This window comes from Ovis aries, chromosome 1 (genome assembly GCF_016772045.2).
Source record: "Ovis aries strain OAR_USU_Benz2616 breed Rambouillet chromosome 1, ARS-UI_Ramb_v3.0, whole genome shotgun sequence".
In the NCBI taxonomy this organism is placed as follows: domain Eukaryota; kingdom Metazoa; phylum Chordata; class Mammalia; order Artiodactyla; family Bovidae; genus Ovis; species Ovis aries.
In genome coordinates, this window is record NC_056054.1 from 63807982 (window position 1) to 63833146 (window position 25165).

A 25165-nucleotide genomic window follows, 5' to 3' on the forward strand; every position below is an offset into this window, starting at 1 on the left:
TTTGGTGATTAGATAAGCTTTACTAATGTGGCAAGCACTTAAATCTAATGATTGATTTTAAAATATTATTTGGCCAGTTTTTTTCTTTATTCTAAGATATTTTGAGCAAGGTTTAGTTATTGCAGGATTACATCTAGGATACTGATATACTAAAAGTTCCTAAGGTCTGGAAAATTCATCTTTTGTAAGTTTAAAAAGAAATTTTTAATGTATTTTATAGTATATTGATAAGAGTATAATATCAAATATGATTTTCCCACTTAAAATTAGAATCATATGGAATATGACTCAGCCACAAAAGAGAACTGCTGCTGCTGCTGCTAAGTCGCTTCAGTCGTGTCCGACTCTGTGCGACCCCATAGATGGCAGCCCACCAGGCTCCCCCATCCCTGGGATTCTCCAGGCAAGAACACTGGAGTGGGTTGCCATTTCCTTCTCCAATGCGTGAAAGTAAAAAGTGAAAGTGAAGTCGCTCAGTCGTGTCTGACCCTCAGCGACCCCATGGACTGCAGCCTTCCAGGCTCCTCTGTCCACGGGATTTTCCAGGCAAGAGTACTGGAGTGGGGTGCTATTGCCTTCTCCATAAAAGAGAACTAAATATTGCCATTTGCAGCAACATAGATGGACCTAGAGATTGTCAAACTGAGTGAAGTAAGTCAGAGAAAGATAAATCTATGATATCACTTATATGTGGAATCTTTTAAAAAAAATGGTACAAATGAACTTATTTACAAAATGGAAATAGAATCACGGGTGCAGAAAACAAATTTATAGTTACCAGGGGCAAAAGGAGCTGGGGAGAGATAAATTGGGAGATAAGGATTGACATATAAACACTACTGTATATAAAATAGATAATAAAGACCTACTGTATAGCATAGAGAACTCTACTCAATATTCTATAATGTCCTATATGGAAAAAGGATCTAAAAAAAGAATGGATAAATGTATTTGTATAACTGATTCACTTTGCTACATACCTGAAACTAACATTTTGTTAATCAAATATATTTCAGTAAAATTTTTTCAAATAAAATAAAATTAGTATTATAAAAGAAATAAAATTCCACTTTAGGAGGACATCGGTTTTATGCCAATAAAGACATAAATGGCCTTACTAATGCATTCAGTAGAATTTCATCTAGAAGTGGCAGTATCACTCAGCAGACTGTTCAGGTCAGTATCTTAAAAAATTCTTTGCCTTTTCACACTTGTAACAAATTTTTATTACCCTAAATAGTAACTTCTCTCTCTAATAAATAACCCATCTGTCTGAAAATATTTCAGGTTCCAGAAGAAAAACATCCTACTGAATTTGCTTTTTCTACTACTTATAGCCACTTTTTCTTTTGATTCTTCTATGTTTAATCAATATAAACATTCAACATAATTCTTGGTTATTTTAATTGAAATCTTAATAGTATATTTAGAATTTCTCTGAACTGTCTAAACTTTGAAACCTTATTAACTGTAATAACAAATCAGTCTCATGTGTTTGTTGTTTATATTTACGTTAATAGTTGGAAAGCAAAGCCTTGGCAATTACAGGAAAGAAATGGGTAAATGGTACAGTGCCTGTGGATAGTACAATTGGAAATGACACTTTCTTTGTTGTCACATGGACAATAAAAAAGCCAGAAGTTCTTCTCCAGGATCCAAAAGGAAAGAAATATAAAACCTCAGATTTCAAAGAAGATAAGTTAAATATTCGGTCTGCTCGTCTTCGAATACCTGGTATTGCAGAGGTAAGAATATTTTTTATTTTCTCCATGCTTTATCAACCAATTGTAAGGAAAAAAATGAAGACAACATCTCATATAGGAGTAGGAAGATATTACAAAAGCTCTAAAATAGATTTTTTTTTAATTTTCAGACAGGTACTTGGACTTATAGCCTTCTAAATAATCATGCCAGTTCTCAAATGCTAACAGTGACAGTGACCACTCGAGCAAGAAGTCCTACTACACCCCCAGTAACTGCAGCTGCTCACATGAGCCAACATACAGCCCATTACCCTAGCCCAGTGATTGTTTATGCACAAGTCAGTCAAGGGTTTTTGCCTGTACTGGGAATCAGTGTAATAGCCTTTATAGAAACCGAAGATGGACGTCAAGTAACATTGGAGCTCTGGGACAATGGTGCAGGTAATAACAATCTGCATCTACTTCTACTGAACTTAAAATTCTACTACAGTCACATGTCTTAGAAGTCAGGATTTCCTATATATTCAAAGAAACATACTTTAAGTGAATTAAATTTAATTGTAATGCTTTTAAAATTTTTTAACCTTTCACTTAGTTATCTTATCTAGGCATGAACATAAGCATATTTATCTTCTTTAAATTTTATGAATAATTTTACTTTTCCCATATAACAGAGTACAATTTTTCTCTATTTTCATTAGTATCAGTGTTTTACATTTGCTTTCTCCAGTTTAGTTACATTTTCCTTATTTTAATAGGATTCTCTTATGAAAAAATAATAACTAATATTAATTGACAGTTTTGCTATGAATTAGACTTTTCCAAAGTCAAAGATTGGCAAGTGGCCAAACCAGACTTTGAACCCAAGTGGCCTGATTCTTGGATTCATGTACTTAAAAAATTGTGCTATACTATCCCCCAAAATAGCTTCCATCACTAGGGCTCATAAACAGTTGATGCTGTCATTTTTACTTTGTGGTATATCTAATATTATACTTCAATATCAAGGTGCTGATACTGTCAAGAATGATGGCATCTATTCAAGATATTTTACAGATTACCGTGGAAATGGTAGATACAGTTTAAAAGTACTTGCCCAGGCAAGAAACAACACGGCTAGGCTAAGTTTAAGACAACCACACAACAAAGCCCTGTATGTACCAGGCTATATTGAAAATGGTAAGTGGCATTAAAATAGAAATATGTCATTTATCTAGGTAAATTATATGTGACAAGCATTCAAATTAAAAGGTACCATGGGGGTGGCACTAGCGGTAAAGAACCCACCTGCCAATGCAGGAGAGGTAAGAGACATGAGCTCGATCCCTGAGTTGGGAAGATCTCCCAGAGGAGGAAATGGCAACCCACTCCAGTATTCTTGCCTGAAGAATCGCCCTGGACAGAGACGCCTGGCTGGCTACAGTCCATGAGGTTGCAAAGAGTTGGGCATGACTGAAGCAACTTAGCATGGAAAACCTAAGTATAGAGTTATATAATCAACTTTATGTTTCAAAACCATATTTATGATGAGGGACCTAGTTTACATCTCCCTCAGTTCATTTCAATTACACTGAAAAAAAATTTTACTGTGGCAAGCTTTTGCTATATACTAGAGCTACAGAGATAAATAAGGGGCCATCCTTGTCCTCAAAGAATTTAGAGTCAAGAATAAAAATGGGTTAAACAATAGTACTAATATTCCATAATGTCTCCTTATCAATTTTAAAATAACACCAATAAAACAAGCTTTTTTTCACTAAAAGTTATTACTTTTTTAATAGCTGCTACTATCACTCAATATTAACCTCTCTATAGCTGCAAATGAGATTACAAGAATAGATATGGCAATATGAAAAGTTACAAAATTGCTTTTTTGGTAGGTAAAATTATACTGAACCCACCCAGACCTGAAGTCAAAGATGACCTGGCAACAGCCAAAGTAGAAGACTTTAGCAGACTAACCTCTGGAGGGTCATTTACTGTATCAGGAGCTCCTCCTCCTGGTAATCACCCTTCTGTGCTCCCGCCCAATAAAATTATAGACCTTGAAGCAAAATTTAAAGAAGATCATATTCAACTCTCATGGACAGCCCCTGGCAATGTCCTAGATAAAGGAAAAGGTAAGTGTGATATTATATTTTAAAATATTATTTACTAAAAGAAATCCCACAGGCTTTCATTTCCTCAAAATTCTCTAATGTCCTATTTGTAAATAACATGTATAGATTGTCTACTATTGGTTACCTGTTTTCATATGTGAAAACTTAAGCCCCAAGAGATAATGGATTGGCCCAAATTACTTCTGTATTTAATAAATTAGAAGTCTAACTCACTCTCATCAGACTCTGTTATACCAAATTACCTCTCACAACATGAACTATCTTAGAAATTCTTTGAGAAGACTGATTTCCTAACAGAGAAAATTTTTTCTATGTATTTCTGTACTTACACAATTTCATTCATTCATTGAACTTTTATTGAATTTTCAAAACACTATTAGGTTCTTAAGAAATAAACCCTACTCTCAACAGTTAAGTAGAGAAGATAGTTCCAGGAAATAAAAGATAATTTTATAGAATATAATGAGATACACCATTGGATAGCCACTTCTATTAATAGTTAAAGGTTAAGATCACAAAGGTATATTAAAGAACTTTTCAGGGAAGACTACCCCTGACCTAAGTCTTGAAGAATGAAAGAAGTTAACGAATTTAAGTGAAGATGTCCCAGAGAGAGGATCACGAGCAGAGATTTGGCTATGGAGTTTGAATTAAATTTCAAGGCCAAAATATCTCATTCATTCAAAGTTCCTCATAATAAACTGCCCTCATTCCAAAAAGCTTAAATCACTTTTAGCTTTGCTTTAAGTTTAACTAAATTAAATATTGAATGACTATCATATTCCAGAATTGTGCTAGACTAGAAGATTCTCATGGGGTAAAGCCAATCTTGTTATTTTTCCTTTAAGGTGGTAAAATGAAAGTAATATGCATATCAATAGACACAATTAACTCAGAGCTTACCAGTGCTTTAAAGTGACTTTCAATGCTCCTTCACTTGGATTATAATACACCCCTCACTATATGCTGTCAAAAGAAATGATGCTTTCTAATTTTCATTTCCTATGTAGTTATATTTCTTTTAGTTATTATTACACAATGAAAAAAAATCATTCTGAAGCCAAAGGAAACATAAAATACCTACAAAGAGCTCTTTGTACTTCAGTACTGAGACTCTTAGCATGACAGCTTCTGAATACATTATGACCCTTAAAACTATGGTGAAAAATATATACATACTTTCACTGAAAAAGCCATAAATGAAATTATCTGACTATATGTTTAGTTCTAACTTGAATTCAGTTAAGATTAAGCCTTTAGATTAAGACTGGATTCATAGTAAATGTCCCTTATGCTGCTTGCTGCTATTGCTGCTGCTACTGCTAAGTCACTTCAGTCGTGTCCGACTCTGTGCGACCCCAAAAACAGCAGCTTACCAGGCTCCTCTGTCCCTGGGATTCTCCAGGCAAGAACACTGGAGTGGGTTGCCATTTGCTTACAGGAACTAAAAGAAGGAAGAAAGTATTTCATACACACATTGAAAAAATAAAGAACTTCAGTGTGTTTAACCTCAAATGCCTGCAATAGGTGGGATCTGATCTCCCTCTTGTAACTAACAGGAAGATATTGTAGTTCTATCAAATTTTACCCTTAGGCATTACAAAAGGAGGAAGTAGCAGTATCTCAAAAAATAAATGAATAGCCTATATAATTTTGAATGGAAAACTTAAATTTACTGGAACCCAATTTTCATATCTGTCATATATGCAAATCAGACTAGACCTAGAATTACTAAAACAAGTAGATATAATTCTAATATTTTATGATCCTCTAATGTTGTCATTTTGGACATCAACTGAATAAACATTTTTGGCCAAAAAGTAATATTTTTATTAAAGTACAATTGATCTACAACACTATTTTAGTTCTGAATACATAACACAGTGATTTGATGTATCTATACAGTACAAAATGATCACGACTTTAACTCTTGTTACCATCTGTCACCATACAAAGTTACCATAGTATTACTGACTACATTCTCCATCCTGTACATTTCATCACCATGACTCATTTATTTTGTAACTGGAAGTTTGTACCTCTTAATCTCCCTTACAGACTTCACTCACTACCCCCACTACCCCCCTATTTGGCAAAGTACTTGTTTGTCCTCTGTATTGATGAGTCTATTTCTATTTTGTTATATTGTTCATTTGTTTTGTTTTGTTTTTTAGATTCCACATATAAATGAAATCACATGGTATTTGTCTTTTCTATCTGACTTAATTCACTTAGCATAATACCCTGTAGGTCCATCCATGTTGTCATGTAATACAAGCTCTCATTCTTTTTATGGCTAATTAATATTCTGTTGTGTGTATGTATATATAGGGCTTCTGTAGTAGCTCAGCTGGTAGAGAATTCATCTGCAATGCAGGAGACCCCAGTTCAATTCCTTGGTTGGGAAGATCCCCTGGAGAAGGCATAGGCCACCCACTCCAGTATCTTATATATATATATCCATTCACCTATCAATGGACACTTAGGTTGCTCCATATCTTGGCTATTGCAAATAATGCTACAATGAACATATAAGTGCATATATCTTTTTGAATTAATGTTTTTGTTTTCTTGAGAAAAATACCCAGAAGCAGAATTGCTGGATCATATGATCATTCTACTGTTAATGTTTTTAGTAACTTCTGTACTGTTTTCCATAGTGGTGCAGCAATCAACATTCCCACCAACAGTGCAAAAGGGTTCCCTTTTCTCTACAGTTTGGCCAACACTTATTTTTTGTTGTTTTTTTTAATAATACATATTCTGACAGGTGCAAGGTAGTTTTGATTTGCATTCCTGATGATTGGTAATGTTGAGCATTTCTCACGTGTCTTTTGGGGCCCAGAAGTAATTCATATTGAAAAGATAAACTGAACCTTCATAAAATTGGAAAGCTCCTTCCCATGCAGTAAGAGTTCATGGAAGAGAGTCATCAAATGATGGAACACATGATCAAGACTTCAAGGAGAAACTGGACCTCCCGTTGGGCCTTGAAGAATAAGTACAATTTACATAGATAGGGAGAGGGAGGCACATTCCAGGGATTCATGTCAGAGAGAAAAGGAACCAAATAATATGCTCAAAGTCAAGAAAACAAAATTTCACAATGAAATATTTGAATTAAAGTAAGGGATGGATGGATAGTTAGATAGACCCACCAAAATTAAATGCAGAGAGGATGTGAAGAGTAGCGGAATAGATCAGATCAATAAGATGTATTTATTAAAAGACTCAGATGTTAAGGCACAGGTCCTGAATTAAAAAGAAAATCCTAAATTTAAGTTATTCACCACATACTTAAAACATCTTCAACATTTCATGAAATTAAGTCTTCACTTCAAAAGAAGACATTCGATGTTTTATTGTTCACGGCATTTCATAATGTTAAAATATATTTCTTTATCTATGGCTCTGATGGATTTCTAAAAGCATTTTGAAATGAAGTATTTGTATTATCTTTCTTTCCTTTCTTGATAAAGTAACAGTAATAATAACTAATATTTCAAACATTTATTAAGTCCCAGACATTGTGCTAAACACTTTTCATGCATTCTCATATATAATTTTCATCAATAGCACTCCATGTATATTTGCTAGATGAAATCAATGATTGATTCTCTTTTTATAGTTAAGAAAACTAAGAAATATTAAATAAATTTTTCTTTCTTATAGCTAGAAAGTAGTAGAACTAAGGTACTAGTCAAAGTCTGCCTGGCTCATAAAGATGTTTAATTAGTACACATTCCAGACTCTTTGCCTCCCTTTGCTCTTTGTCCATATCGCTGGTTCCTACTCTACTTATCTGCTCTCTTGCTCATCCATCTTATAACTCCCTCTCTCAGCTTAATGGAAAATAGCACAGACATAAAGTCTTTACTATACTCAAACATTATTGTGTTCCTTGTTCTAAATCAAAAGTAGACTCAGTTCTTCATATTTCTATTTCTTAAAAAATTGAGATCCAATTTTAAATTAAGTTCTTTGTGATTAGATAACTAGATAAAAAAAACTATTCACATATTTGCTCTTAAAATAAAGAAGATGGAATAACCAGACAAAAAACCCAGCGTGCATTTCTGATGGACCCTTAAATGTAAAACAATGTGGTAGCAATAACGCATGTAGTGATTCTAACGTACATGAAATATCTATGTGTTTTCCAGCCAACAGCTACATTATAAGAATAAGTAAGAGTTTCCTGGATCTCCAAGAAGATTTTGACAATGCAACTTTAGTGAATACTTCTAGTGTAAAACCTAAGGAGGCCGGCTCAGTAGAAAATTTTGAATTTAAGCCAGAACCTTTTAGAATAGAAAATGGCACCAACTTCTATATTGCAGTCCAAGCCATCAATGAAGCCAATCTCACCTCAGAGGTTTCTAACATTGCACAAGCAATCAAGTTTATTCCTATGCCAGAAGACAGTGTCCCTGCTCTCGGTACCAAGATTTCTGCAATCAGCTTGGCAATTTTTGGATTAGCTATGATCTTATCTATATTTTAAACTGGGAATTGCATCGGAACTGAGATTCAACGTTATACATAGTTGGCAAACATTTATTTAGGATTTAATTTGCATACACATTGTCTATTATAAAGCTCTTTGAAATATATGTGAATGTGTGAAAGTTGTAAATTTCCTAAATACTTGAGTTTATTAGTTCTAATTAGTTTTACTTTAAAGCGAAATGAATATACCATTTCCTATCTTAGAAAAACCCATTTATTAACTAACCATAAAATAAAATGCATATTTTTACTTGCTCTTTTTTTTCTTTTTTTGGCCATGCCATACATCTTGCAGGATCTCATGTCCCCAAATAGGAACTGAACCCAGGTAACACCAGCGAGAGTGCCAAATCCTAACTTCTAGGCCACTAGGGAACACCTTACTTATTGGCTTTTTAAGAAACACTTTCAAAGTGTGCTATAAATTCACTTGGTATATTAACAAAAGCAAAGTTTTTCTAAGCCATTCAAAAAATATGAATCCACAATAGAAATAATTTTATGATAGAATTATTTAGGTTTCATTTTTATTATGAAAGAATACTTCATATTAACAAAAACTATAATAAAAAAGACTATAAGATAATTTTTCAATGAGCTATGATCCAAAGCAGTAAGGAGGTAAAATTTGTTTCCTATCATTGATTAAAAGTGGTCTATCAAAGCTTTGATCTTAGGCATGAAACGACCATTAGACAAGAATAATTTACTTTTGTATGTATTGTGGAACATCACTAAAGACCCATTCATATTCTGAGGCTATTATTAAATCCTAAGGATATCACCAAGATGCTTTATCAAGGCAGGGATTTGTTTTGACTGCTGTATCCTCAGAATCTAGAATAGTATTTGACACATAATATACATTTAATAAATATTTGTGAAACAAATTAATGAAAGCCTGACTGGTACCATCTTGTTAATTTCTCCACAGCATTTCAGAAAATTAACTGTATCCTGTCAATAGAATTTATAAACTACTTAATAAGATGTAAATTAAACTATTATTATAGTTTATTATAGCACTAGTTTATTATTATAGTTTTAGTAAATAGTAAATTAAACTATTTATTATAGTTTATTATAGTGCTATAGTTTATTAATAAATAGTAAATTAAACTATTTATTATAGTTTATTATAGCACTAGTATGATATTTTTCCTGAGGGAGAAAGAGACAAAGAGAATAACAGTTTTATTAAAGGAAAATCCTTTGTTTATAGACAAGAATATTTCAAAAACTTTGAATATCTGAAAGGAGGAACCTATTTGATACACTGGAAAAGTCAGGAAAAAATTACACTGACAAACCAAATCCACATTAATATGTAAAAAAAATAACATATATGACTAAGTTGAATTTATCCTAAGAATCCAAAGATGGTTTAATATTAGAAAATCAATGTAATTTATCACATTGATAGATTTAAAAGGAAAACTATATTATTTCAACACACATATAAAAGCATAATTCAACTACCATTCTTTTTTTTAATTAATTTAATTTGAGGCTAATTACTTTACAATATTGTAGTTTTTGCCATACATCGGCATGAATAAGCCATAGGTGTATATTTGTTCCCCATCCTGAAACCCCCTCCCACCTCCTTACCCATTCCATCCCTCAGGGTCATCCAGTGCACCAGCCCTGAGCACTCTGTCTCATACATCGAACTTGGACTAGCGATCCATTTCACATATGATAATATACATTCAGCCACTATTCTTCATTAAAATTAAAACTTTTGAAAACTTTATTAACCTGATTCTATGAATGGTAATGTCCAACCTGATCATTAAAAAAATTTTTTAAAGGGGCCATTAAATCTCCAGGCTTCCCAGGTGGCACAGTGGTAAAAAATCCACCTACCAACGCAGGAGACACAATAGACGCAGGTGTGGTCCTCATTCAGGAAGATCCCCTGCAGCAGGAAATGGCAACCTGATCCAGTATTCTTGCCTGGAAAATTCCAGGGACAGAGATACAGGGCATGGGGCTGCAAAGAGTCAGACAGAAATGAGCGACTGAGCACATGCACGCGCACACTGAATCTCAAGTACAGACAAGAAATTAGACACAAAAGAGGGAGGACTCTAAACTCCAGGGAAAACACATCACTGGAGAGTCTATAAATTATAAAAAAATTTCATTGATTGTGAAGATCTAAATGGTCAAATAATAATTTATTCTATCTACTTGGCCACTGTACTGAGAAATTATTTACAGACCTTTAACAGTCACTGAGGAAAGCAAGATTCCTATGATGCAGCTGAAAAAAAAAAAAAAACAGAAGATGAAATTGGGAAGAAAGATACAAAACTGTAATTACTTTCAGGTGACACAGAAAATTCAATAGAATTAACAAATAATTAAAACTAATAAAATTCTGTTAAGTTACCAGACACAAGATCAATTATAAAAATCAAGAGCAGCAGTTTACTACCATCCTCCCAAGAAAAAAGATGAATAACTAAAATCAACAATTGCTCTTAGGTCCATCAAAGAATTAATCACTATGTGCTATTCCATTAATTGAGAAGACACGTATACACAATGGAATATTATTCAGCTATAAAAAGGACTTCATTTGACTCCGTTCTAATAAGGTGAATGAACCTAGAGCCTATGATACAGAGTGAAGTCAGAAAGACAAATATTCCCTGTATATGGAATCCAGAAAGACGGTACTGATGAAACTATCTGCAGGGTAGCAATACAGATGCAGACATAGAGAACAGACTTGTGGAGGCAGTGGAGGAAGAAGAAGGTGGAATAAACTGAGACAGTAGCATTGAAACATATACATTACCATGTGTGAAATTAGATAGCCAGTGGAAATTTGCTGTATAACACAGGGAGCTCAAATCTGGTGCTCTGTGAGAATCCAGAGGAGTGGGATGGGGTGGGAGGTGGGAGGGAGATTCAAAAGAGAAGGGATACAAATGTACCTATGACTGATTCGTGTTGATACACGGCAGAAACCAACACAATATTGTAAAGCAATTATCTTTCAATTAAAAATAAATAAATTTTTAAACCTGGAAAGACAGACAAATACAGAGAATCACAGTTAAAACAGAAACCCAGGAGTTGAACCTTGACCCTGATGGCTCAGACAGTAAAGAGTCTGTCTGCCTGCAATGTGGGAGATCTAGGTTCGATCCCTGGGTCAGGAAGATCCCCTGGAGAAGGAAATGGCAACACACTCCAGTATTCCTGCCTGGGAAATCCCATGGATGGAGGAGCCTGGCAGACTACAGTCCATGGGATCACAAAGAGTTGGACACAACTGAGTGACTTCACTTTCTTTTTTTCACTGAAGCCAGTACCAGTAAAAAAACAAATCATAAATGATGATCTGACAGAGGCGCAGTGTGGCTAAGTTTAAGAGTTAAAAACTCTAAGGGGCCTTTGAGGAAACTCTACACTTTGCTGAATTTTTGCTCCAGGAGCCCCACCATGTTCTCAAACTGAGAATTGGAGAAAAATTCCTTCAGATTTTTCGTAAGAAGAGAAGGAAACAGAATCATTTTGAAACTGCCCAGAGCATTTCTGTTTTCCTTAATAAAAAGCTGTCCTCAAGGGAAACAACGTTACCTAACTATCCAGCTTAGGTTTTACAGGATCGTAAGCAGCTTTCAAGGAGAAGGCAATAGCACCCCACTCCAGTACTCTTGCCTGGAAAATCCCGTGGATAGAGGAGCCTGGTAGGCTGCAGTCCATGGAGTCGCTAAGAGTCAGACATGACTGAGCGACTTCACTTTCACTTTTTTACTTTCATGCATTGGAGAAGGAAATGGCAACCCACTCCAGTGTTCTTGCTTGGAGAATTACAGGGATGGAGGAGCCTAGTGGGCTGCTGTCTATGGGGTCGCACAGAGTCGAACATGACTGAAGCGACTTAGCAGCAGCAGCAGCAGCAAGCAACTTTCAGGAAGAGAGATATTTAACACCAATCTCCCATATACCACCATGCAGGGAGAAGAAAATACCCAAATTCAACCCCAACTAGCCTTCCACATAGAGGAAGAGAAGTACCAAATTCCAGAGCCATTTCGTTGTTTCTGTCTTATCAAAGGAAGAAAATCTATAAAACATGTGTGAAGGTCACAGCTCAGAGAATAAGCACACTACAAGAGTGAAACCTAATATAAGACTATAAAGTGTTTTCCCTTCCCTACACCTTACCATCACATTAATAAGGCTGCAGTATAATAACAGAAGGTTAGAGATAAAAGAATTGGAAATCTCAAAACCAATAAAGAAAGAGTTACTGCTGCTGCTGCTACTAAGTCGCTTCAGTCGTGTCTGACTCTGTGCGACCCCATAGACAGCAGCCCACCAGGCTCCCCCGTCCCCGGGATTCTCCAGGCAAGAACACTAGAGTGGGTTGCCATCTCCTTCTCCAATGCATGAAAGCGAAAAGTGAAAGTGAAGTCACTCAGTCGTGTCTGACTCCCAGCGACCCCATGGACTGCAGCCCACCAGGCTCCTCCATCCATGGGACTTCCCAGGCAAGAGTGCTGGAGTGGGGTGCCATCTACTCACAAACGTAACAGCTATGGAAAGTCACTAATTAAAAACTAGGTAAAGAGCTGCAGGAAGTCCAAAACATTCTAGAAGAGAAAACTAGGCACTACAGGAAATTTTTGTCTCTGACACCTAAAGCTACACCCTTAGTAAGCACACCCCACTAGTCAGATAGCACAAAACCTTTAGATGAAAGGCCTATTTACCTCAGTTCCTTCCACCCAACACATAATCTGTGATTTTCAACCAAAAATTACAAGGCATGATAAAGGCAAAAAGCACAGTCTAAAATCAACAAAAATAAACAAACAAAACATTAGACCCAGATTTAAATATAGTGGAAACTTTAGAATCATCAGATCAAGAATTTAAAGCAACTATGATTAATCTCCTAGGGCTCTAATACAAAAAGTATACAACACACAAGAAGATGTAAGCAGAGACATGTAAACCCTAAAAAAGAATCAAAATTAAATGCTAAAATCAAAAACCCCATAACAGAAATAAAGAATGCCTTTGATGGACTGATCAATAGACTGGACATGGCCAATAAAAGAATCAGTAAGTTTGAAGATGTGTCAATAGAAAGTACCCAAATTGAAAAGCAAAGAGGAAAAATGGAATAGAATATCCAACAACTATGTGACAAATATAAAAAGTGCAACATACGTTCAACGGGAGGAGCAAGAGAAAGAGAAAAGAAGAAAAGAAATGATGAATAATGGCTGACAATTTTAATTAATTTTGACAATCCAAAATTAATGACAAATATCAACCACAGATTAAGGAAACTCAGTGAACACCAAGAGTGACAAATTCCAAAAAATCTACACCTAGGCATATCATTATGCCTCATTAGACTCATCAGAAAAGACCCTGATGCTGGGAAAGATTGAAGGCAGGAGAAGGCGGCAGCAAGAGAGAATGAGATAGTTGGATGGCATCACCAACTGAATGGACATGAGTTTGAGCTCCAGGAGATGGTGAAGGACAGGGAAGCCTGGCATGCTGCAGTCCATGGGGTCACAAAGAGTCAGACATGACTGAGCGACTGAACAACAGGCATATCATATTCAAACTAAAGAAAATAAAGACAAAAAAATCTTGAAACAAGCTGGAAATAAACAACATCTTACCTATAAAGTAATAGGATAAGAATTCTCTTCAGAAGCCCTGCAAGCAATAAGAGAGTAGAGTGATACATTTAAAAGTGTTGAAAGAGAAACCACCAACCCAGAATTCCCTGTCCAGCAAAATTATCTTTCAAAAACAAAGGATATTGTTTTGTATATGTATGTTAGAGATGTTCTAATTTTCTTCTTGTACAAGTAGCTGTCCAAAAATAAACTCAAAATGGATTAAAGACCTAAATGTAAAATTGGATAGTATAAAACTCTTAGATGAAAGCATAGGCAGAACACTCTTAGACATTAATTGAAGCAATTTTTTTTTGGATCCATCTCCTAAAGCAAAAGAAAGCAAAAGCAAAAATAGACAAATGGGACCTAATTAAATTCAAAAGCTTTTGCACAGCAAAGGAAACCATGGACAAAACAACAAAAAAGACAACAACAAAAATGTACTGAATGGAAGAAGATATTTGCAAATGATATGACTGATAAGGGGTTAATAGTCAACAGATTTAAAGAGCTCACAAGTCAACACACACACACACACAAAAAAACAATTCAATTAAAAAATAGGCAGAAGAACTGAATAGACATTTTTCCAAGGAAAAAATGCAGATGGCCAATAAATTCATGGAAAGATGCTCAACATTGCTAATCAATCACAAAAATGCAAATCAAAACCACAATAAGACATCACCCCAAACTCATCAGCATGGCTATGATCAAAAAAAAAAACAAACCCACAAATAAATGCTGGCAAGGATGTGGAGAAAGGAGAACACTCACACACTGTTGGTGGGAAAATAAATTGGAGCAGACACTGTGGAAAAAAACATGGAGGTTTCCCAAAAAACTAAAAACAGAGCCATCGTATGACACAGCAATTCTACTCCTGGGTATATATTAAAAAAAAAAACAAAAACACTTATTTTAAAAGATATATGCATCCTGATGTTCACATCAGTGTTATTCACATTTGCCAGAGTATGAAAGCAACCTAAGTGTTCATCAACGGGTGAATGAAGAAAGAGGTGGTGCATACATACATACACTCCATGGAATAAAACAAAGCCATAAAAGACAATGAAATTTTGCCATTTGCAGCAGCATGGATGGGCTTGGAGGGCATTATGTTAACATGAAATAAGTCAGACAAACAAAAACAAATACTGTATGATATTCATATGTGGAATCTCAAAAATACAACAAACTGGTGAATAAAACAAAAAAGAAGCAAACTCACAGACATAGAGAACAAATCAGTGGTTATTAGTGGGAGCGGGAAGGGGGTGAGGCAATATAGGAGTAGAGGGCTGAAAAGGGATTATTAAGACATTAAATAAAACATATATATAAAACTTTTGAAAATTGTAACGCATTATAGAATTTAAAGGCTCTTTCATTCCAAACAAAAAAATAAAAGTGAATACTTTATCAAACAAAAACAGAAGGAATTAGTCTCCAACAGACCTGTCTTACAATAAATGTTAAGTGAAATTTTGTGGTAGTCATCTTTAAGCTGAAGCAGGAAATGGCAACCCACTCCAGTACTCTTGCCTGGAGAATCCCATGGACGGAGGAGCCTGGTAGGCTGCAGTACATGGGGTCTCGAAGAGTCAGACACGACTGAGCGACTTCACTTTCACTTTTCACTTTCATACACTGGAGAAGGAAATGGCAACCCACTGAGTGTTCTTGCCTGGAGAATCCCAGGGATGGAGGAGCCTGGTGGGCTGCCATCTATGGGGTCGCACACAGTCAGACACGACTGAAGTGACTTAGCAGCAGCAACAGCAGCATCTTTTAAGACTGATCTTCAATGATTCTTGTCTCCCTCTCTTAAGTCCACAAATCTTCAAATCAAAAGAAACTGTACTCAAAAAACTGTACTTAAGAAATATACCCAAGAAGCCTCATGACCTCTGGACCTAATTTAGATGAGATTCTGTACTTCAAGTTGATTCTGTAGTGGGATGAGGTTAGGAGAGTCTTGTGAGAAGGGTGAGTCTATTTTGCATGCTGTTGTTCAGTCGCTAAATCCTCTCTGACTCTTTGCGACCCCATGGACTGCAGCATGCCAGGCTCCTCTGTCCTCTGCTGTCTCCCAGAGTTTGCTCAAATTCATGTCCATTGATTCAGTGATGCTGTCTAACCATCTCATCCTCTGCTGCCTCCTTCTCCTTTTGCCTTCCATCTTTCCCAGCATCTAGGTCTTTTCCAGTGAGTCGGCTCCTCACATCAGGGGCCAAAGTATTGGGGCTTCAGTTTCAGCATCAGTCCTTCCAATGAATATCCAGGGTTGATTTCCTTTAGGATTGACTGGTTTGATCTCCTTGCAGTCCAAGGGACTCTCAAGCATCTTTTCCAACATCATAACTCAAATGCATCAATTCGTCAGTGCTCAGCTTTCTTTATGGTCCAACTCACAACTGGACATGACTACTGGAAAAACCATAGCTTTGACTGGACTGACCTTTGTCAGCAAAGTGATATCTCTGCTCTTTAATACGTTGTCTAAGTTTATCATAGTTTTCCTTCCAAAGAGTATGCATCTTTTAGTTTCATGACTGTAGTCACCATCCACAGTGATTTTGGAGCCCAAGAAAATAAAGTCTGTCATTGTTTCCAATTTTTCCCCCTTCTATTTGCCATGAAGTGATGGGACCAGATGCCATGATCTTAGTTTTTTGGATGTTGAGTTTCAAGCCAGATTTTTTTACTGTCCTCTTTTACCCTCATCAAGAGGCTCTTGAGTTCCTCTTCACTTTCTGATATTAGAGGGGTATCATTTGCATATCTGAGGTTGTTATTTCTCCTGGCAATCTTGATTCCAGCTTGTGCTTCATCCAGCCCAGTCAGTGTTTCTCATGATGTACTCTGCATATAAGTTAAATAAGCACGGTGACAACATACAGCCTTGTCATACTCATTTTCCAATTTGGAACCAGTCATTTGTTTCATGTCCGGTTCTAACTGTTGCTTTTTGACCCACATACAGGCTTCATAGGACACAAGTAAAGTGGTCTGATATTCCTATCTCTTTAAGAATTTTCCACAGTTCATTGTGACCCACACACTCAAAGGCTTTGGGGTAATCATTGAAGCAGAAGTAGATGTTTTCCCGGAATTCCCTTGCTTTCTCTATGATCCAACAAATGCTGGCAATTCAACTTCTGGTCCTCTACCTCTTAGAAAACCAGCTTATACATCTGGACTTTCTCAGTTCACATACTGCTGAGGCCAAGCTTGCAGGATTTTGAGCATAACCTTGCTAGCATGTGAAATAAGTGTAACTGTATGGTTGTTTGAACATTCCTTGGCATTGCCCCTCTTTGGGACTGGAATGAAAACTGATCTTCTCCAGTCCTGTAGACACTGCTAAGTTTTCGAAATTTGCTGACATGTGTGGGGATATTAATAACTGGCAGCCAGAGGGTGGACTGAGGTACACAGCCTCCAGTATGACCTTCCTGATGTAGTCCCCTCCCACACTGAGGAGCGCTGTCTTGTGCAATCAATAGGATATTGTAGGAATGTTGTTATTTGACTTCTGAGACTAGGATACAAATAACATTGCAACTTCTACCTTGCTATCTCCTGGATTACTTGCTCTAGCATACATCAGCCTCCATGTTGTAACCATACTCAAGAAACTCTATCACAAGACTGATGTGATAAGAAGCTGATGCTGCCAACTTGTAAGCACCAACTTGACAGCTATGTGAATGAACCTACTTGGAGAGGAATCTCCCAGCCACAAACGTTTAGATGACTGTGGCCCCTGTTGACATCTTGGTTGCAATCTTATGACAGACCTCAAGCCAGAATCATTCAACTAAGCTGCTTTTGCATTCCTGATCCACAGAGCTAAGAGATTTATTTATTTAAAACTATTTTATTGTTGTTTTATCCACTAAGTTATGGAGTAATTCATTTTATGGCAATACATAAGTAAATCAGATTTCAATAAAAATTCTAGATTTAACAAGCACATCATCCAAATTAGATGAAACAAAAGTTCATGAAAAACTAATCTAATTTTGAAAAAGTAAAATGGAAGAATTTCTGTCCTAGATATTAAAACAATTCACAAAGTTATGGTAATAAATGTAGCATTGAAATTGCACAGAAACAAATAAACAGGGACTTTGCTGGTGGTCCAGGGGTGAAGAATTCCCCTGTCCACACAGGGGACACAGGTTTGATTCCTTATCTGGAAAAATTCCACATTCTGTGGGGCAACTAAGCCCATGTTCCACAACTACTGAACCTGTGCTCCAGAGCCTGTGTGCCACAATTACTGAAGCCCACATGCCATAGAGCCCATGGTATTCAACAAGGAAAGCCACCACAGTGAGAAGCCCACACCCCGCAACTAGAGTAGCCCCCACTCACTACAGCTGAGAACGACTGCATGCTGTACTGAAGATCCAGAGCAGCCAAAAACAAATAAATATTTTTAAATTAAAAAAATACATAATGTAACAAAATGGAAAGTTCAGAACTGGAAATTGAGATCTGATAAAGGTAGTGCCATAAATCAATAGAGAAAAAATTGAGTGCATTCCAGATAGTGTTAGGAAAAATAGCTCAATACATTCAGAAGAATAAAGAAAAAATTCCCTGATTTATGCCATACATATGGAGCATGCAGTAGGCACAGAGGAATCAAATCTGGAATAAAGTCTCAAATGTAAAAGGCAAATTTTTAAAGCTAATAGAAGAAAATAAAAGGCAATATCTGAATAATTTATAGGGTTAAAAAGACATTTTAAGCAAGACCTAAAAGCACCAAACTGTTTTTTTAAATGGGATTATATACATAAAAACAGGGAACTTCTGCTCACAAAAGATGTCATAAGCAAAACTGACAGCTGACAGATCAAAAAAGACATTTTCAATGTTTAAAACATGCTAAGGAATTAATATATGATATTTTATAAGCTGCAAATGATAAGAAAAAAACAGGAAACCTCAACAGACAAATAGCCAATGTATATAAGTAGGCAATGGCAAAACCAATACAATATTGTAAAGTAAAAAAAAAAAAATAGTAATAAAATTAAATTAAAAGGAAGCCCAGTGGCAAATAAGTATATAAATCTGAGAAACATACTAGAATCAGAGAAATGCTAGTTGGAACACTGATATACACCTTAACATTCATCAAATTAATAAAAATCAGACAACAGCAATTGTAGGTAAGAAACTAGAGAAACAAGATTTATCATTTTCTAATAGCAGGAGTAAAACTGAAGCAGTATTATGGGGAAAATATCTGATGGAATTTAATAAATTCAATACATAACTTATCTCATGTTCCAACAATCACATACCCTGTATAAACATTAAAGAAACCAGCATACAAACCAAAAAGCAACCCAAGATATTTATCATAGTGCCATTTTATAGTTGCAGAAAGTTGAGAAAGTTACTTTAGGTGCTTATCTCTGAGGGAATGGATAAGTAAATGCAAATGGTTTACTGGGAAATCTGAAATATTATATATTACCAATATACTATATTACACTTAAAAACAATACAGAAGATGTATATATACAGCAACAAAATAGATCTTATACAGTGTTGAGTGAAAAAAAGTTGAAACAAAGCAATAGCTACCTATCATATAAAACAATATCATTTATATAAATTAATACATAGACACACACACAAAATAATACTTTATTATACCAAGACATATAACAAATATATTAAGTAAAAAGAGGGGCAGGAGAAATGGAACAGAGTTGTAGATAATGAAAATAAAAATAAATAAAATGATACAGTAGGGGACTCATGGATAAAGTATCATCAACTGAGAAGAATTATTAATCAGATCGCATGTACACCCGTGGTGGATTCATGTCAATGTATGGCAAAACCAATACAGTATTGTAAAGTAAAATAAAGTAAAAATTAAAAAAAAGAATTATTAATCAAATTTTATATCTGTTTCAAATGAAACGAACAAACTAGTCATAATAAAACACTAGAATAATAAAGTAAAACTAATAATAATAAAAAATAAACACTTATCAATGCAATTCATCATATTAACAAATTAAAGGAGAAAAATACTAAGTATCTCAACAAATGCAGAAAACATATTTTATATATTCAACTATTAATACTTATTCATAATTTTTAAAAGCAAAAATTTGGAGAACTGGGATGTAAAAGAAACTTTACCAAGTATCTGGGCAATTCTATACCAAGCATCATAATTTATAGAAAACATTGGAAGTATTCAGATTAAAGTCAGGAATGCAACAAGATACCTGCTAGCATCACTCCTAGTCCATATTATACTGGAGGCCCTAACCAACACAAAAAGACAAGATAATGAATAAGTGTATTTTAAAGTGACAAAAGTATCATTATTTGAAAATAATAATTATTTTCATAGGAAGATACAACCAAAACTATAGGAACATGAGCACTCAATGTATAAAATTCAATAATTACACTTTGCCAACAAAGACCCATCTTAGTCAAAGATTGGGTTTTTCCAGTAGTCATGTATGGATATGAGAGTTGGACCATAAAGAAGGCTGAGCACTGAAGAACTGATGCTTTTGAACAGTGGTGTTGGAGAAGACTCTTGAGAGTTCCTTGGACAGCAAGGAGATCAAACCAGTCAATCCTAAAAGAAATTAATCCTGAACATTCATTGGAAGGACTGACGCTAAAGCTGAAGCTCCAATACTTTGGCCACCTGATGCGTAGAGCCAACTCATTTGAAAAGACCCTGACGCTGGGAAAGATTGAAGGCAGGAGGAGAAGGGGATGACAGAGGATGTGATGGTTGGATGGCATCACTGATTCAATGGACTTGAGTTCGAGCATACTCCAGGAGATGGTGAAGGATAGGGAAGCCTGGCGTGCTGCATTCCACGTAGTCACAAAGAGTCAGATATGCCATTAGAAACTTAACAACAACAAATTACCAATAATTATTAAAAAGCTGAATAAATGAAGAAATACATCACAATCATATATTAAAATAGTCAATGCTAAGATTTCAATTATTTGAATTTTAATTACAAAAAAATTAAGATAGTAAAAAAAACAATTTAAAGACACTGAAGGTTTATGACAAATTAAGAGGCAAGCAGATTCAATTCAAAAGAATTGGACTGAATTTCAGATTCGATTAAAAAGGGAAAAAAAAAAAAGAAAGAAAAAAATCAACACTTCAACAATTATACCAGAATGGGCAAAGGATATGAATTGTCAATATATGGAGAAGAAAAATTAAAAGGCCAGTAACCTTAGGAAAAGAATCTCAATCTCAAAGTCAACCAAAGAAATGCAGATTTTAAAAATAAAAAGATACTATTTCCACCCAATAATATCCATCAAGTTTTCATGAAAAAAAAATGCAGACATTTATAGATAGATCTCTTAAAGAAACTTACATTTGTGTTCTAGAATACACAAAGACATTCACAACAGCATAATTTTTAAGAATGAAAGTGGAAGCAATCTAACTGTCCCCCTGTAGCAGACTAGACAAACAAAATATGATGTATTTGTGAGACAGGCCTATCTCACGACAGCAAAAAGGAAGTTCTTGGTTCACATACTGTTGAAGCCTAGCTTGGAGGATTTTGAGCATTACTTTGCTGGCATCTGAAATGAGCACAACTGTATGGTAGTTTGAACATTCATTTATTTAGTTGTCATACAGATAAATCCTGAATTCCAAGCATCAACAAATGTTAAGTGAAAGTAAAGTCGCTCAGTCATGACTGACTCTTTGCAACCTCATGGACTGTAGCCTACCAGGCTCCTCCATCTATGGAATTTTCCAGGCAAGAGTACTGGAGTGGGTTGCCATTTCCTTCTCCAGGGGATCTTCGCAACCCAGGATTTGAACCTGGGTCTCCCACATTGCAGACAGATGCTTTACCATCTGAGCCACCAGGGAAGCTTAAGTCCCCCATTGTTGAAATGTCTGTTTTTTATAAATATTTATTTTTACAGCCCTGGAATTTCTTTGGAAGGAATGATGCTAAAGCTGAAACTCCAGTACTTTGGACACCTCATGCGAAGAGTTGACTCATTGGAAAAGACTTTGATGTTGGGAGGGATTGGGGGCAGGAGGAGAAGGGGACAACAGAGGATGAGATGGCTGGATGGCATCACTGACTCGATGGACGTGAATCTGAGTGAACCCCAGGAATTGGTGATGGACAGGGAGGCCTGGTGTGCTGCGATTCATGGGGTCGCAGAGTCGGACACAACTGAGCGACTGAACTGAACTGAACTGATTTTTACAAATAATTATGATATGTTATTCTATGTCTTTTGGAGTTCTTAAGAATAGTTACTCGACCTCTTTAAACTCCATTTTTTGAAAGGGGTTAGTAATACTATTTATTCTGCAAGATTTTGTAATTAATTAAGATTACTTTGCCAACAAAGGTCCATCTAGTCAAGGCTATGGTTTTTCCAGTGGTCATGTATGGATGTGAGAGTTGGACTGTGAAGAAAGTTGAGTGCTGAAGAATTGATGCTTTTGAACTGTGGTGTTGGAGAATACTCTTGAGAGTCCCTTGGACTGCAAGGAGATACAACCAGTCCATCCTAAAGGAGATCAGTCCTGGGTATTCATTGGAAGGACTGATGATGAAGCTGAAATTCCCATACTTTGGCCACCTGATACAAAGAGCTGACTCATTTGGAAAGACCCTGATGCTGGGAAAGATTGAGGGCAGGAGGAGAAGGGGATGACAGAGGATAAGATGGTTGGATGGCATCACCGACTCAATGGACATGAGTTTGGGTAAACTCCGGGAGTTGGTGATGGACCAGGCGGCCTGGCATGCTGCAGTTCATGGGGTTGCAAAGAGTCGGACACGACTAAGCAGTTGAACTGAACTGAACTGAACTGGCATGTAGTTGGTGCTAAAAAATATCAGGAGTTGTTATTACCTTATTATTATATTTCATAAGTATTTTATTATTGGTAGAGTTCTTTGATAAAGAATCCAAAATCTCTTTAACCCTCTACAACACAAGAGAATTATATCCTCAGTAGTCAATATACAAGCATGGAGCATCCACATCTCAAATTCATAAGTATTCACAAAATATTATCCTTCATTAAATTTAAAATATGGGAATCTAACAGCTCAGTTGAACACTGGAATCATCCTCAATACTTGATGCTCTTAGCAATTAATATTCTGGGTTAGGCTGACATCTAGTGGACATCTGTGCATTCATGCATGCTAAGTCACTTAAATCATGTCTGACTGCAACCCTATGAACTGCAGCCTGCCAGACTCCTCTGTTCGTGGGATTCTCCAGGCAAGAATATGGAGTGAGTTGTCATGCACTCCTCCAAAGGATCTTCACAACCCAAGGATTGAACTTGTGTCTCCCGCACCACAGGTGAATTCTTGACCACTGAGCCACCGGGAAAGCCCTGTGGATATCTGTGGACATCTGTGGACATCTGTAGCCATCTAAAACATTTAAAACACATAGTTTTTAAAAAACCTAACAGCATTCCATTAAATAAAATACCAATATCTAACGTGAGTCACTCAGTTGTGTCAACTCTTTGCGACCCCATGGATTATAGCCTGCCAGGCTCCTCTGTTCATGGAATTCTCCAAGCAAGAATACTGGAGTGGGTTGCCATTTCCTTCTCCTGGGGATCTTCCTGACAATGTAAATGTTTAAAATGAAAAAGGAAAATCAACTTAGGTACTGTCTGTCAGGAACTAATCTAAATGCTTCCCCAAACATCTCATTCATTTGTTCAAAATGAGTATTTATTATTAATATGTGCTAGACACTTATTATAAAGACTTTTTTATACCAATAGCTTATTTTATTTTACTTTTTAAAAACTTTTTATTTGTATTGGTGGATAGCCAGTTAACAATGTTGTTAACAATATTGTTAAGATAATAGATGTGAAACATTTTAGGTTTCTAGCTTCAATTCTATGGTTTTTCCAGTAGTCATGTATGGATGTGAGTTGGACTATAAAAAAAAGCTTGGCGCCATAGAATTGATGCTTTTGAACTGTGGTGTTGGAGAAGACTCTTGAGAGTCCCTTGGACTGCAAGGAGACCAAACCAGTCAATCCTAAAGGAAAGCAGTCCTGAACATTCATTGGAAGCCCTGATGATGAAGCTGAAGCTCCAATACTTCGGCCACCTGATGCGAAGAACTGACTCATTAGAAAAGACCCTGATGCTGGAAAGATTGAAGGCAGGAGGGGAAGGGGACAACAGAGGATGAGATAGTTGGATGGCCTCACCGTCTGATTTTGAGCACGTTCCGGGAGTTTGTGATGGACAGGAAAGCCTGGCATGCTGCAGTCCATGGGGTCCCAAAGAGTTGGACACAACTGAGCGACTGAACTGAACTGAGCTTCAATTCTATTAATCTGACTGACTAGATAAACCAGGAAAAATCATGCAGTATCTGCAGGATGGGTTACAGATTTTGTTCTTTATTCTAAGAATACTGCTGCTGCTGCTGCTGCTGCTAAGTCGCATCAGTCGTGTCCTACTCTGTGCAATCCCATAGAAGGCAGCCCAACAGGCTCCTCTGTCCCTGGGATTCTCCAGGCAAGAACACTGGAGTGGGTTGCCATTTCCTTCTCCAATGCATGAAACAGAAACCACTAAAGGCTTGCAATCAAGTGAGTGACTTTTTAAAAATTATTTATTTTATTTTTATTTTTGGCTGTCCTGGGTCTTTGCTGCTGCATTGGTTTTCTCCAGTTTCAGCAAGCGGGGGCTACTCTTCGTGGTGCACGGGCTTCTCATTGCAGTGGCTGCCCCTGTTGCACAGCGCAGACTCTAGGCACACGGGCTTCAGTAGCTGCAGCACGCAGGCTCAGTAATTGCGGGATGTGGGCTCTAGGGCACGCACTCTTCAGGAGTTGCGGTACAAGGGCCCAGTTGCTCTGCAGCATGTGGAATCTTCCCAAATGAGGGGTTGAACCTGTGTCCCCTGCACTGGTTGGTGAATTCTTAATCACTGTACCACCGAGGAGGTCCAAGTGAGTAACATCATTAGAACCTGAATTTTATGATATTTATGAGACAACTGGGAAGTTGCCAACTGAGCAGGCATTTGCCAAGATTAAGGAATTATTAATTTTGTTTTAGATATGATAATGGTATTGTGGTTACATTTAACA

General features: G+C 36.3%; 1 protein-coding gene and 1 long non-coding RNA gene across 5 annotated transcripts in view; one reads left to right on the top strand and one right to left on the bottom strand.

The window, feature by feature from the left end:
- The window catches only part of LOC101116267 (calcium-activated chloride channel regulator 1), a 30218-nt gene extending 21631 nt beyond the window's left edge, over positions 1-8587 (top strand). Inside the window, exons 9-14 of the mRNA XM_012175248.4 lie at positions 1076-1176; positions 1521-1745; positions 1874-2144; positions 2712-2882; positions 3584-3823; positions 7987-8587. Coding sequence (XP_012030638.3) covers positions 1076-1176; positions 1521-1745; positions 1874-2144; positions 2712-2882; positions 3584-3823; positions 7987-8327 — 1349 coding nt within the window. The 3' untranslated portion in view covers positions 8328-8587. The remainder of the gene's footprint in view (positions 1-1075; positions 1177-1520; positions 1746-1873; positions 2145-2711; positions 2883-3583; positions 3824-7986) is intronic.
- Positions 1-25165, bottom strand: part of LOC105609232 (uncharacterized) — a 132060-nt gene that overhangs the window by 83305 nt on the left and 23590 nt on the right. For 3 of the 4 annotated variants that reach the window (XR_006060011.2, XR_003589892.3, XR_003589894.3), the window contains exons 3-5: positions 13999-14035; positions 10561-10601; positions 10202-10328 (exon numbers count right to left, since the gene is read on the bottom strand). This is a non-coding gene — a long non-coding RNA (uncharacterized LOC105609232). Of the gene's footprint in view, positions 1-5199; positions 10329-10560; positions 10602-13998; positions 14036-25165 lie in introns of all 4 variants that reach the window. The other variant, XR_009599673.1, reaches the window with a different exon arrangement.